At 40.5% G+C, this 14,699-nt stretch overlaps 1 protein-coding gene across 14 annotated transcripts in view; it reads left to right on the top strand.

Annotated features, from left to right (window-relative positions):
* Positions 1-2,445: 2,445 nt before the first annotated feature.
* Positions 2,446-14,699, top strand: part of ANKDD1B (ankyrin repeat and death domain containing 1B) — a 65,170-nt gene continuing 52,916 nt past the window's right edge. For 9 of the 14 annotated variants that reach the window (XR_004317765.1, XR_004317775.1, XM_032474372.1 and 6 more), the window contains exon 1: positions 2,446-2,912. Coding sequence is in view for 9 of the 14 variants with exons in the window: in XM_032474372.1 (XP_032330263.1) it covers positions 2,479-2,912 (434 nt within the window). In the remaining 5 variants the exon portion in view is untranslated. Of the gene's footprint in view, positions 2,913-12,635; positions 12,740-14,699 lie in introns of those variants that run through there. The other 5 variants (XM_032474368.1, XM_032474453.1, XM_032474445.1 and 2 more) reach the window with 3 other exon arrangements.

The following is a 14,699-nucleotide window of genomic DNA, read 5'->3' on the forward strand; positions in this document are numbered from 1 at the left end:
CTATAAGTTCAGTAAAATTCAAAACAAAACTTCACATGGTTTTTCTTGGAAGTTATTAAGTAGATCCTAAATTTTATATGGACGAGTGAAGGCCCAAGAATATAACATGGTGGAAAGACAGGCAAGATTTATCATAAAACAGTACACTAAGAGCAGTATTGGCATGGGTATAGAAGTTTCAGACAACTCAGTACAAAAAGTATTCACTGTTTAATAAATGATGCCTAAGCTCTGACCTTCCAACTGATTTTTCAGCTTTTCCTGCTCTAAATCACTTAGTGCATTTTTTTGCAGGTTAGCCATAAACAGTGTCACTACACGCTAGCTCTTGCAAATCACAGTCCATGATGTTTGGCATTTAAGGCCAATCAAGTCACACTGCATAGCTTGTAGCTCCTTGAATAAACCAAGCCATTTCTCCCTTCTGGTTCATGCTCAGTTGCTCCCTCTGCCCAGAAAGTGCTTTCTGAATGCCCCCTTTGCTCTCTCCCACCATACACAACTACTCATCTTTCAATGCAGCCCAAGGGCTGTCCGTCTTCAGGAAAGGGGCCCTGCCCTCTAGGAAAATTCATCAGTCACTCCTTCGCTCCTGATTCTCTATGAAGACACTGAAACATTCTTAGTTGTGACTTCGCTGTGACCTCTCCCTACTAGTTGCAGGCTGCTAGAGATCCTGGACTGTCTTCCACTGATCTCTGGTTTCTAAGTATGAAGTATAAAACCTAGCACTCAGAGGTGCTAATTGTCATTTGTGGATATATATCATATGCTGACCCATAAATAAATAACATGTGTCCAAAGACTGGTGTCTATTACTATCTTACTATTTTTCCCTGGGAAGTCAGGGAGGTGGCTGACATAGACGGCCACATTTAAGCTGGGACCTAAGAAATGGGCATTCCACAAAGAGAGAATTGCATTTCTTTCCCATTATTGGTCAGTGGCTTGCTTTATAACTATTTTATTACTATGTTTTTTGGGGGTAACTTGGAAGTATTTGGGAAAATGCTCAAAATATGACTATTAACCTAGGGCTAAAAATAAATGCTTTTTGACAACATATTCCATTTTGAAAATCATACCTAGTGCATGGTGCTGATTTTTTTCTTTTTTTTAAGGAATGTTCTATTTTGAAAAACAGTAATATATTTGAGCATACCTAGTGCTGGTAGGGTTTTAGTGAACTTCACAGAGAGGTGGTGTTTATTTCCCTGGAGCAAAAACTGTACTTTTGTTGTATCACTAAGGGGTAATCACTTTTGCTCTGTAATATATAATTCGCTTAACAGCTGTTCAAGAAAAACTCAAATGATATTAGGTGTGTATTAAATACATGATTCCATTTATAAAGCAAACCATAATACGAACTGTTCTCCTTATAAGTGTGAGGTAATTTATAACAGTTGTATTTTCTAACTCGTCTACAGAAGGCTCAGGGAGACAGAACATAATTCATAGGCAAATGGTTTTCACCCTTTCCTTCTAATCTCAGTCTCTTAAATTTATGATTTCAAACTCATACATACCTACATATGCATATGCATAGATATACCTACATTATATATGAGCATTTATACGTACTGCACGCGCACGCGCGCGCACACACACACACACACACACAACCTCTGCCAAACCCATATCTGTTACTGAATTCTGTCTACCCTTGGAGGGCCTCTTGAAAACATCCACTTTTTTCCATTCCTTTTTGTCAAGTCCTCATCAGGTGCCTAATCTCTCTGGGCTTCCGACCCATTTCTCAGCTTTCATCATTTTCTTTCCCTTCTCTAAATCATTTTGTGCATTTTTGTAGACAGTGCTTTCCTAACATCATCACTCATGTGTGTGTGTGTGTGTGTCTGTGTGTCTGTGTGTCTGTGTGTCTGTGTACCAAAAAGATGGGTCAGTTCTGGGGTCAAATCTAGTTCTGTTTTATAAGGGCTCATTTTTTTCCCCACTCCTATTACATGCTAAACTTACAATTTAACTTCTGAACCCATCCCCAGGAATGAAATGTGCCATGGTTTTCCTTCCTTCCTTCCTTCCTTCTTTCCTTTCTCCTTCCTTCCTTTTCTCTCTCTCTGTTTCTTTCCTGTAATCCATTAAACACTGTGCTTAGCTGTGCTTAGGTGCTAGGGATTCAGGGGAAATATCCTGGTTGCCCTTCAATATTCTATTTTTCTTCCATATTATCAGAATTTGAGCTAGGCACCCTATTGCCCAAAATAGATTACTGTTTCATGAATTCTTTATTTCATAAACCACTAAGAAAAAAACAATACCCGGTGGGGAGTCCAGTAGATTACCACTGCATTAGAATGGGATACCAAGGTTTTCCATCTTCAGAGAAGCAACTGAGTCTTAACTTCATTCGAAAGAAAATTCTAGAATAAGCCCACTTAGAAATGATTCAATACTGGAGTTCCAGCAGTGTTGGTTATAAAGCTAACCTTGACACTTCTCAAAATCGTCTGAAGAATGGCTTACGTGTGCGCCGGGCGTTTTCTCCGAGCTTTCACCTCTGGTGACCACCCCACGGCGCGCGCCACACCTCAGGGCGGCCGCGCCCGGGCGGCGGGACCCGGTGAGGCCGGAGCCCCGGGGGCGGGCGGCCCGCAGAAGCGCGGGCAGCGGAGAGCCGAGCGGCCCGACGCCGCCTTCCCGCCCGGGCCGGCCCGCCCGCCCCCAGCCCCGGGTCTAAGCGGCGCCGGCCCGCGCAGCGCGGGCCTCGGGGCTGGCCATGGAGCCCGCCCCGCGCGCCCCGGGACGCAGGGCTGCGGGGAGGCGGCGGCTGCTCGGGGCGGCCGCGGCCGCCAAGGGGCTGCGGGAGGACCTGAGGGGCCTGTCCCGGACTCCGAAGCAGGAGGGGCCGCGGGAGGACGAGGAGGCGGCAGCAGCCGGACACGAGTTCCGTGAGTCCCGGGACGGTGGCGGTGCTGGGCGCGGGGTGGCGGGCGGGCGGGGGACGGACTGGCTTAGCAGGTGCCCGTGCGGCGCTCGGGCCGCAGCGGGAAGGGCCCTCAGTGCCCCCCTCCAGCCCTGCGCCCGCCGTGGGCTGGGTTTCAGCTTCAGGATCCACCCCCACCCACGTCTGGCACACACTCTCAGGATGTTTTTCCAGGTGAACTCTGCGCTGTGGGTGGAAGGAAAGTGTTAACTCTCAGATGAAGGAAGAGGATTTTTCAAAATATGATTAAGCCCTTTGGCAAATAAGGAAAGAGTTGCAAGTGCTGTTATCCCGTGTCCTGATTCATGCACTGGTTTATTGTGTGACTTTAAATACGTCCCTTAATCTTTCTGTACTTAAGCCTTTAAAGCACGGAGTGGATCATCTATGCCTTGGGAATAATTTATAGCATAACATGAGGCACTCTGTTGAAGAGCCCTCAAAGTTGAGAATGACGGCAAGTCTCTTAAGGGGTACACCATCCAAGTGGGAAGTACCCTCATTTCCTGAAGACCAGCCTAGAGGGCAGAGCAGCAAAAACGTCTTAAGATAATGTTCAGTTATTTCGTCCATGATCCATCCGTTCATCCATCGTTCTAGAAATATTTTCAAGAGCTTACTACTTACTAGACATAGTCTAGATTTGAGGATGCAGAGAGAGCATGACAGCCCCTATTCTAGTGGAGCTCAGATTCTGGTTCTGGTGGAGGGTTGATACATGACGAGATCAGTCAGCAAATAAATGAGTAAGATATTTGAACGTAGTGGTTAAGTGCTGTGGAGGTCATGGAATAGGGTGACGAGACTGGGACAAGGACACAGGAGGACTTCAGATTTGGTGGTCAAGGCAGACAGGACATGGACAAATATCTGAATGATAGGAAGGAACCAACCATGGGAAGTTCAGAGGGGAGAGCATTTTAAGCAAGAGTAACAGCAAATGCAAGGCAGGAATGAAATTGATGTGTTCTTGAAAGAGGAGGAAGATCAGACTAGTTGGATATTAGGAGTGACAGGGAGACCAAATGAGGTAGGGGTGTACATGGAACCAGTTCACACATAGCCTTGATGCCCTAAGAAAGAAGCTTAAATTTGATACTGTCAGTATTTTTAAACTTTAGCCTTTCTAATAGGTGTGTATTGGTATCTCCTCATGGTTTTAATTTACATTTCCCTAATGGCTAATGATGGTGAACATGTTTTCATTGCTTATTTGCCATCTGTACATCCTTTTTGTTTTGTCTTTGTTCCCTTGAAGTCTTTTCCCTATTTTTTTCATTGGGTTTTGTTTTCTTACTCTTGAATTATGAGAGTTCCTTATATATTTTGAATATAGTTCATTTGTCAGATGTGTGATTTGCAAATACATCCCCCCAGTCTATAGCTTGTCTTTTTATTCTCTTAATAGTGCTTTTCATGGAAGGAAGTTTTAAGTTTGGATGAGGTCCAATTTATCTTTGTTTTCTTTTATGGTCATGCTGTTGGTGTCTTATGTAAGACAGAACTCTTTTCCTAATCCCAGTTTATGAAGCTTTTCTCCTGTGTTTTCTTGTAAAAAGTTTTACGGTTTTATGTTTTACATTTACATCTATGACTTATTTTTGAGTGAGTTTTTGTGTAAAGTGCAAAGTTTATCTCAAAGTTCCTATTTTTTCATTTGGATGTCCAGTTGTTCAAACACCCTTTGCTGAAATAATCATCCTTTCTCTATTGTCAAGACCGTCAAACCTTTGTTAAAAATCAATGGTTATATTTGTGAAGGTTTATTTCTCACAATCTATTATTATTATTTACGTTATTCCATTGATCTATGTGTCCATCTCTTTGCCAATACCATTGGTTATTGTAGATTTATGATAAAATTATGTAGTGTGACTCCTTCAACTTTATTCTTTTTTTAAATTGTTTTGGCTATCCTAGTGGGGTTTTTTTGTTGTTGTTGTTGTTTGTTTTTTTTTTTTTTTTTTTTTTTTTTTTTTTTTTTTTTTGCTTCGCTATATACATTTTAGAATCAACTTATCTGTAGCTACAAAATATCCTCTTCTGGCATTTGGTTGAATTGCATTTTATATATATAGATATACAGATACATAGATCAGTCAAGGGAGAACTGATGTTTTTACTATGTTAATTCTTCTAATCATAGACATAATATATCTTTTCATTTATTTAGATATCCCTTGATTTCTTTCATCAGCATTTTGTATTTTTTTGGTATAGAGAAACTACAACTTTGGCTCAGTACTTTTTGTAAGTTTACTTAAGTATTTTTATTTTTTGGATCTGTTGTAATTATTGTAATTTAAAATCTATTAGTATTATTTTTTAAATTTTAGTTTTCATTTGTTGTGTTGGTATGTAGAAACATTACTGATTTTTATGTGCTGATTATGTATGCTGCAATTTTAAGCTGCTTTGTATATTCCTTTGGATTTTATATGGAGACAATCAAGTTATCTGCAAGTAAACTAAAGACAATTTGATTTCTTGCCAATATGTATCCTTTTAATTTACTTTTACTGCTTTATTGTACTGACTAGAACTTCTAGCACAATGTTTTAAGAAAGGAGTGAGAGTTGGCCTCTCTGTTCCTGATATGCAAAGAAAGCATTGAGATTTTTATGATTAAGTATGACGTTAGCGCTCAGTTTTTTGTAGCTGTTCTTTATCAGGTTAGAAAATTCCCTTCCATTCCTAGTTTGCTAAGAAGATTTTGTTTGTTTTTGTTTTTGATCGTGAATGGATGCTGAATTTTTAAAGTGCCTTTTTTGCATCAATTTAAATGATTTCTTTTTTAGACTACTAATATGGTAGATTACTGATTGACTTTCAAATATGGATGTAGTCTTGCTTTGTCAGGATAAGCCCCACGTGGTTATTGGTGTATTATACTTTTTATGTAAGACTGGATTTGATTTGACAATGTTTGAGGAGTTTTCAGTCTTTGTTGTTGAGGGATATTGGTTTGTAGTTTTCTATTCTTGTAATGTCTTTATCTGGTTTTAGAATCAAGGAAATGCTGGGCTTATAAGATGTATTTCCTCCTCTGCTGTTATCTGGAAGAGAGAGTATAGTCTTGGTGTTATCCTTTAACTGTATGGTAGAATTCACTAGTGAAACTATCTGGGCATGGGGACTTATTTTTTGGAATATTTTAGACTACAAAGTCCATTTCTTTAATAGTTACAGGATTATTCAGGTTATCTATATATTTTTGGCAATTTGTGTTTTTTGAGGGTTGTTCCATTTCATCTAAGTTGTTGAATTTCTGTGCATGGAGTTGTTCATAATATTCCCTTATTACCCTTTTAATGTCTGTGAGGACTATAGTGCTACGCTCTCTTTCATTCCTTATGTTGGTAATTTGTGCCCTTTCTCTTTTTTGTCTTACTCAGTCTTGCTAGAGGTTTATTGATTTTATTGATGTCTTCGAAGAACCAGCTTTTATTTTTACTGATTTTCGCTATTGTTTTTGTGTTTTCAGTTTCATTGATTAGTGCTTTTACCTTTGTTATTTTTCTTCTCTCTGCTTGATTTAGGTTTATCTTGCTCTTCATTTTTGACTCTCTCAAGGTAGGGGCTTAGATATTGACTTGAGACCTTTCTTCTTTTCTAATAACTTAGTGCTGTAAGCTTTAGCCGCATCCCACACATTTTAATATATTTTATTTTTATTTTCATTCAGTTAAAATATTTTATAATTTCTCTTGAGATTTATTCTTTGATTCATTGCCCAGTTTTTTTTTTCTTCTTCAAAAATTGGAAGTTCTGCTAATATTGGGCCTACATTCCTTGTTGGCAGTATTCTTCTGGAAGTGGATAGAGGCTACCCAACCCTTCTATCCATCCATCTAACAGAATTTATTGAATGCCTGCTAGCACTGGGCCCTGGGACTTTTTCTTTCCGCTTGGATAGTGTGTTCAAGTGACAGAAGCAGACAGTGAACAAGTGAACAAATATATGTGTTGTATGTTAGATAACAACTAATGATATGAAGAAGGAATGAAGTAGGGCGTAAGAGTAGAGAAGGATAAGGAAAGGAGAATTGGCTGGTCAGGTATGTTTTTTCAGAGGTGGTGTTACTGAGTCCAACCTCGAACTGCTTGCTGCACAACAGGCCAGTAAATCGAGAGACAAGTTGTTGGGGCAAGGAATAGCGACTTTATTTGGAAAGCCAGCAGTCAGAGAAAATGATGGGCTAGTGTCCCAGAGAACCATCTTACCCAAGTCAGAATTCAGGCTTCTTTTATACTAAAAGTGGAGGAGGTGTGGTTGGTTGGTGCAGACTTCTTGGTATCAGAATCCTTTGTTCTTGCAGCTGTCCACATAGGTCAGTTCACTACGTTCCCGTAAACCTCCCCCAAGACAAACGTTATTCTTTGTTCTACAACTTTTTATCTCAAATGGGTAAATGTTACACCTTTACAGGTTAAAGCCTTGAGAATGGGGTATCATGTATATTTCAGGCTACAGGCAACATTCTTAACTTGTAGCAAAAGCAATAGAATACAAAGGTTAAAGTAAAAGACACAGATCCAGTATGGAGTCAGATTTGTTCTCCCTGTTACAGTGGTACCATCAGAATGAAATGAAAGAAGAGCCTGGATTTGTTTTTCTAGCTCAGCATGGTCCCCTCGTGTTCTGACCCTTTTTGTCATACTTGCTTAGCTACTGAAGGCATTAGCATGCTTGACCCCTAAAAGTTTAAGTGAATGATACAGCTCTCTGTAACCTGCTGTTTTTGATTGAACATTTAACCCTTCCTTCATCTCATCCATTATAATTTTTAATACTTATATAGTAAAGTACTCCTCTAAATACTATTTAGTCAATTGATATGTTTACAATTTTTTTTCTGGGTCATTTTCTCAACTCTGTCAGTTACTAGCAGGCAGGTGGTCAGTGGTGTGTTGATAAATGTTTAACTACCAGCTCTCTCGGGGAAGAAGTTCTGATTTGTAGTATTTTCCGCTTTCCTTTGTGTAATACTTCCACCATGACTGATTTCAAACTACAGTGTGATGTCACTGAACACAAAGCTGGGAAGAGATACACAAAGTAGGTTCTACAAGCCTGTAAAAGCTGGCTTTTTCACACCACTGAAGATAGGTTTTATAATCTCCATTTCACAGGTTAGGATACTAAAATTCAGAATTGTTACAGGGTTACCTGATTAGTAAGTTGTGGGCAAGTCAGTGAACATTTTGAGCCCCTAAAGATTCTGATGTCATTAGCTTGGGTTGAAGAACCTAATGCGGATTTTTTATTTTAAAGCAACCCAGTTGATTTCATTGTGAAGCCAGAGCTATGAACCATTGATTTAGTGGTTCAAGAGTCTTTTATGGTGCTTCCCAATTGTCTTAGAAACAGCCTCAAAATTAATTTTCTTTATAGATATGGTAGAAAAGCGGCAAGATATTCAACTTCAGGGACAGAATAGAATCTTTGTGTCACATTTCAGGGCATAGCGAGGTCTTGATTTGCCCTGGGATATACCAAAGAGGAACAAGGACCTGGAACTAGAACTTCCCTTCCACTAGATTCACACATAGGGGCAAGGAGCTAGGGTCAGGTCTGTAGGAACCAAGGTGGGGAGCTGGGAGAAGTCCAGCCTAACTGGCAGAATGCATTCGCTAAAGCATATGGCAAGTGGGTAGTTTGGATCTCTCCTTCAGCACGACACTCTCATGCTGACACCCTGGACACATGCAGTGACTGGAAGCTTGGGGGTTCAATTCAGGCTGCATAGGAGAGTTCTGTCATTTATTATCTTTAAGGCATGCTCAAATGATTTAGCTTTCTAAGTCTCAGTTTCCTCATCTGTAAGATGGGGGCAGTAATATCTATTCCATCAGGTTGTTAGTTTTATAGAAATCCTAGGGTGCTTCAACATTTGGAGATCAAGCAGAGGAGGAAGAACCAGTGAAAGGAACCGGAAAGGAACTGATGGTCTAACAGAAGCCTAGAGAAGAACTGCTACAAGGAGGGTGTGGTCCTGTGTCCAATCTGCCAAGAGTTCTGCACACAGGACAGAGAAGTGATAACTGGATTTTAGCAAGATGGAGCGACCCTGTTAAGAGCAGTTTCAGTGGAGTGATGGGAGTGATATCTGATTTGCATGGGTTGAGATGAGATGGGGAGATTGAGGACGTGGAGACATCATTATAGAACACTTCTAAGAAGTTTGGGGGTAATGGGAGACTGAGAAATGAAGTGGCAGTGGGAAAGGAATGTGAAGAGATTTTTGTTTTTACACTGGAGGCACTAGAGGTATTATAGCATCTCTGTATATGTTGAGGAAAGTGTTCCGCTGGAGAGAGAGTAAATGATGCAGAGGAGAAAGGGGATAATTTCCAGGAGATTGATATATGAAACAATTTAAAGGCTGAGAAGGGATGGGATTCAGAGCCCAAGTGGAGGGGTTGACCTTGGGTAGGCACAAGGATGCTTCATCAGTTGTAACAGTAATACAAGCGAAGAGTGTGGGTATAAATGTCGATAGGTGGTTGGTTGACTTAGTGGTGGGAAGATGTGGGAATTCCTATCTGATTGTTTTTATTTTCCCTATGTAATATTATTATTTGCGAAGTAGATGATGGTAATGGTGGACACTAAATAAGGTAAATTAGTAGATGAGGACATTTGAAGAGAAAGAAAAAGCATGAAATTTTGGAGAATGAAATACTGGGGAAATGTAGTAGGATTGCTGTGCTGAGATCCTACTTGAGATTAGTGGGTAAGAATTTAGGAGCATGTTATTTATGTGTAGCATGTTAGTATGTGTATCAGTCAGGATAGACTAGCTTTTCCTGCAGCAACAAATAACCCCTCAATCTGAGTGACTCAATATAATAACGAACTACTTCTTGCTCATACCATGTGTCCAGTATTAGGGTCTCTACTCTACTGAGGCTCTCAGGAACCCATGTGTCAAGGTCTGTAGAGGGGCCAAGATTTTACTCTACTTGCAAGCTAATGAGTTAGCCTACCCTGGTATCATAGAGGCTAGCAGAAGATACTTCTGGATCAGGTACTAAAGGTAGTTAAGATTTTATTATTTACAGTAGGAGCAGTAGCCAGAGTGTCAGCATTTGTGTCGGTTCTCCACACCCCGGTTCCCACAGGGAGATGCGGAGAGCACCAAGTGCTAACCTGCACATGCAGTGGGTTGTGTCAAGGAAGAATCTTGCATTTGGGGAACCCCAGTCACTTGTAGTGGGCAGTAAGCTTGCCTTACTCTCATTGTTTTTCAAGGATGTAGGCAAACCTGCCTCTTGCTCCAGAGGAAGACATTAGCTTTCTTTACCAGTACAGTTCGCTATATAAACATCCTGGAAAAGATGGTCCAGAGCAAAGGCAGCCAGTGCCGCTGCTTGTGAGATGTGCAGAAGTGTAAGAGACCCGTGGAGAACTGTCTCCCAATACCAAACTGATGGAGGCTCTGCCATCTTGCTACCTCTTGTATTAGTTTGCTAGGGCTGCCATGACAGGGTGCCGGAGACTGGGGGGCTTACACATCAACAATTTACCTCATGGTTCTTGATGAAGTGTGAGGGCAAGGTGCTGGCAGAGCTGGTTTCTTCTGAGGCCTCACTCTCTGACTTATAGATCCTCCCTGTATATTCACATGTCTTCCTTCTATCATGTCTGTAGCCATGTATTCCTCTTTTATAGGACTCCAGCCATATTGATCTAATTTTAATTACCTCTTTAAAGACCTTATCACCAAATATAGTCACATTTTGAGGTACTGGGGGTTAGAATTTCAACATGAATTTTAAGGGGATACAATTCAGCTAGAACACCCCTGCATTTAAATATACAGCTTTGAAAAAAATTTTTAAAAAGTTTTTTTTTAATTTAAAAAACAAAACAAAACAAAAAACAAAAAGAAAAAAAAGAAAAGAGAGAAAAAAGAACAAACAAACAAAAATAAATATATAGCTTTCAGGACTGACAAGACAGGGGAAGAGAGACCTGGACCATGACATACAGGGGCTTTTCACTGACTCAGCCCCAGGTGACACACTGTCACTCCTGCTACCTCACCTAACTGCACACAGGCTTGGGTGTGTACTTATCCATGAGGTCAGATAGGAGGGGAGCATCCGATGTTGATGAGCACTAGCACTGTCTGCCACTGCATGGTTGTGTGTTTTTCTCCAGTACCATTTAGCTGTTCAGGTGCAGAAATGGAGCAGATAGCAGTTGGGTTTAATCTCAGAATTGGATCCTGTCAACTAGTCTGATGAGAGAAGAGAATGTGAGGGAGGTAAATGTGTTTGCATGGAAGTGAGTTCATAGATGGACCATAGGATCTAAACTGGGTGCGGAGGGAAGTAAGGGCCTAAGGGGTGGATAATATGAAAAGATGGTGAGAAGACTGAAGTGAAGGACTTGATGAGGTCACAGAATTTCCGGGCTGGGAAAACTAGAGCAGGTGAGCTGAATGGATGAGGTGATGACCAGAGAATGGGATTCCTGACGATGTCAGGGGTAGTGCAGTGTTTGAGGGTGGTCATGTCAAGAGCATGACTCTGAAATCAGATGGCTAAGGTCAGGTGAGGAAAAGACTATTGGAGGTGAGGGGGGTCAGGGAACTGAGAGACCAAGCTATTGGGTTAACCGTCTACATGGATGTTGAAGTTACTTAGATTGGTACAAGAGTAGGGGTAGAAAGGGAGTGGTGCAAGCGATAGAATGAATATGTGTATCTCCCTGGAAGATACTCCCTCGTCTTTGATTGGACTTGGTAATATTCTGAAAAGTCCCTGGCAGATGCTAGGGAAACCACTCAACAACACATCTGTCAAATCTCTCTTAGAGTCCTTTCTTTTTGAAGATGGTCTATTGCTGATTTCAGATCATTCCAATTTTGACTTAATCCCCCAATGTTGGGACTGTTCCCTGAGTGTTTTCCAGCTCCTTTATATTACCAAAAAAAAAAAAAAAAAAAAAAAACCCACCAAAAAAACAAACAAACCACCAACAACCCAACTACAATAAACAAACAAAGACCAACTCCATAAATCTTGGCCTCTTCTCTAGGCTATTTAATAAAACCTGCCATCTGAATGTATATATATGTGTGATCTATAATGTTCACAGTGTATTGTAATGTTAATGTTTATAGTTAAAAGTGTTAGTCTACTTTTATCTCCTTTTATATACATGAGAATAAAACATGTTCAGCCCTTTTAGCCTTTGTGCATGTTTATATAAGTGCTGCATTTTAAGGTTTTGTTTCTGCAGGTCTGGCATTCTGCACAGAGTTCTGCAGACAACAGTTTTCTGTCTGTAAGCTCGTATGGAGCACTTGGCTCCTCCCTGTCTAATCTTGTACAAACATTTTATAAACAACGGCCCCTGGAAAGTCCATGGCCACCCTCCCATCTCCCAGAGCAATACTGCATTGCTGACTTCAGGGTGGTCCCTGGGAATAATGTTTTTTTGGGGACTGGGAAGATTTTTAAGGCTGTGAAAACACTCGCAGTGTGAGGAGAAAGTAGAATCTTGATAATACGGCTTTATAAAATATTGAAGCAAAGGTCCCACGTCCAGAATAGCAGAATGGGAAAAGCTCAAGTCTGTTGTTTCAGGTTTTCAGTTCCAAGGTTTGCCACGTGAGATTTGCTTTCTCTTCAACCCCTTAAATACCCCCAGTTATGCTTGTTTGCTTGCTTTCAGTGCTGCCAAATAAGAGAAGCTTCCAGAATGCTGCTAAAAGCAATAATTTGGATCTTATGGAGAAGCTGTTTGAAAAGAAGGTTAACATTAATGCTGTGAACAATGTGAGTAGAAGTCACAAATGTGAAAACTGACTGCTCAAGGAGTGTCGTGGGTTTACACAGTCCAACTGAAATAAAAATAAAAATGGTCTGCTGGATGAGGTGTGGGAGAGCTCCTTCCCTGACAATTCCGGAATGTTTAAGCTAAAGATAAAATCAAGCAGCGGAAGAGGCTCCAGGTGTTTTAACTGATCTAATCGGGAGAGAAGAGTGCAGGGTCTTTGTGTGCAGCTGTGCTAAGTCTGTGGGTGGGTAGTGAAGCCAGCTATGGGCCTGGATCATAGCCTGGGATCACTTTGGCCTCATACATTCTGGAAAGGCAGAACATCTTTTGCTACACAGTTCATCATTGTTTTCTTGCCAGTGATGTCCTTTGTGGTTCAGTTCTTCCAAATTTAAAATCCAAAGGAGAGTAAGGGTTTGCATTTTATTGCTTTTGAAATACATTGCATCTGCATGTTGGGCAATGGAGCCTTTTCTGCAACCTGGGTTTTACTTGTTCTTTGTATGCCTGGGTTTAGGAGAGAAGCCTCCTCCCAAAAATGTAGATTTCCAACTGCTTGGTTTTTGTTGTTGTTGTTTTTAAACATTTTTAAATTGAGTTGTAGTCATTTTGTAATGTTGTGTCAAGCCAGCTGCTTGATTTTGTACAGATTCCTGACAGCCCTGCAAGGCAGGGTTTATCAAAGTGAACAGGCCGGGGGCTGGGTCAGTTGTTTAGGACAATTAGTGGAGTGGTTCAAAGTAGGGATGGCAGAGGTGGAATTAATGCGAAATGAAGCATAAAGTTTAAGGTTTGTGCAGAGTCCTTCCAAGGCACTGTAGCGGGGTTGGGAGGGGCGGGCAGCGCTCTAGCAATGTGTTCCCATGCCTTTATGATTTTGTAAAATCTGAAAAAGTAAGAAAATTTAACTTCAACCAGTTAAGCTTTCTGACTCTGGCTTTAAAGAGGGCTCCTAAAGAGTGTAAACTTCATGTTCCACAAAACCTGAATCTATCCCAGGCAGCGAGGTCACAGAAACTGAAGTCACGCATCATGTGCAGCGGAAGGATGTTTAGCAGTTGTGCGTGTGTGTACATGGGGGGGAGTCTGTGTTTATGTGTATGTGAGAGTGTATGTGTATGTTGTGTGTGCGGGTCTGATGTGTTAGAGGTGTACATAGTATTCATTGTCCACAGACATCCTAGAACGAGTAGAAAAATAGCAAAATTTTGCAGCACAACAGTTATAAGAACAAAAAAAGGAATGAAGGAAGGAAGGAAGGGAGCAAAGAGAAAAATAAGCAAGGATCTTTGAAAGTAATATCTGAATTAATTGTTGAATAAGGAAAGCAATAATCATTTTCCAAGTAGCAGGAAATAGATTCTTTAATGTAGTTTATAACCACTTGAAAATTTTTTTCTGTACAACTTTGATATTTTAAACCATATTTTTATATTAAAGTACTTAGAGAGATAATACACTTATACTTACAGTCAATGTAGCAAGTTGTTATAAACTCCTGATGAATTATATAATGCTTTCTAATGACGTCTCTTTTAGTCCTGTTTACAGCAAATTGTTGACATGGTTACTTGTAGAGTTCCTTAAAATCTGTGATGACAGAGATAAAAAAAAGGGGGTGATTTTATTGAATTATCTTGGATGCTATTTTGGTTTCCATCCTTATTCACAAATAGAGTTAAAGGGGGAGTTTATAAGCCCAAATCTGACGCACTAGAACAAAGCTTTAGGCTGCAGGCAAGGTCAAGGATAACGCATGTTTTGTCAGGCTTAGTTTGTCACTGATTTAGCTACCAAGGAAATCAGATGTTTAAACAGCTTTCATATTTTTTGTGATAAATTATTTATGTGAAACAAAGGATAGCAAATCCATGCCCAGGCACCTTTTTTGGAAGCAAAACAGTGTCTAGAATATGGGAAATATGACGCATGTTTTACTTAGAAACAAAACTTCCATTG

The sequence above is a fragment of the Camelus ferus genome, chromosome 3, assembly GCF_009834535.1.
Source record: "Camelus ferus isolate YT-003-E chromosome 3, BCGSAC_Cfer_1.0, whole genome shotgun sequence".
Lineage (NCBI taxonomy): Eukaryota > Metazoa > Chordata > Mammalia > Artiodactyla > Camelidae > Camelus > Camelus ferus.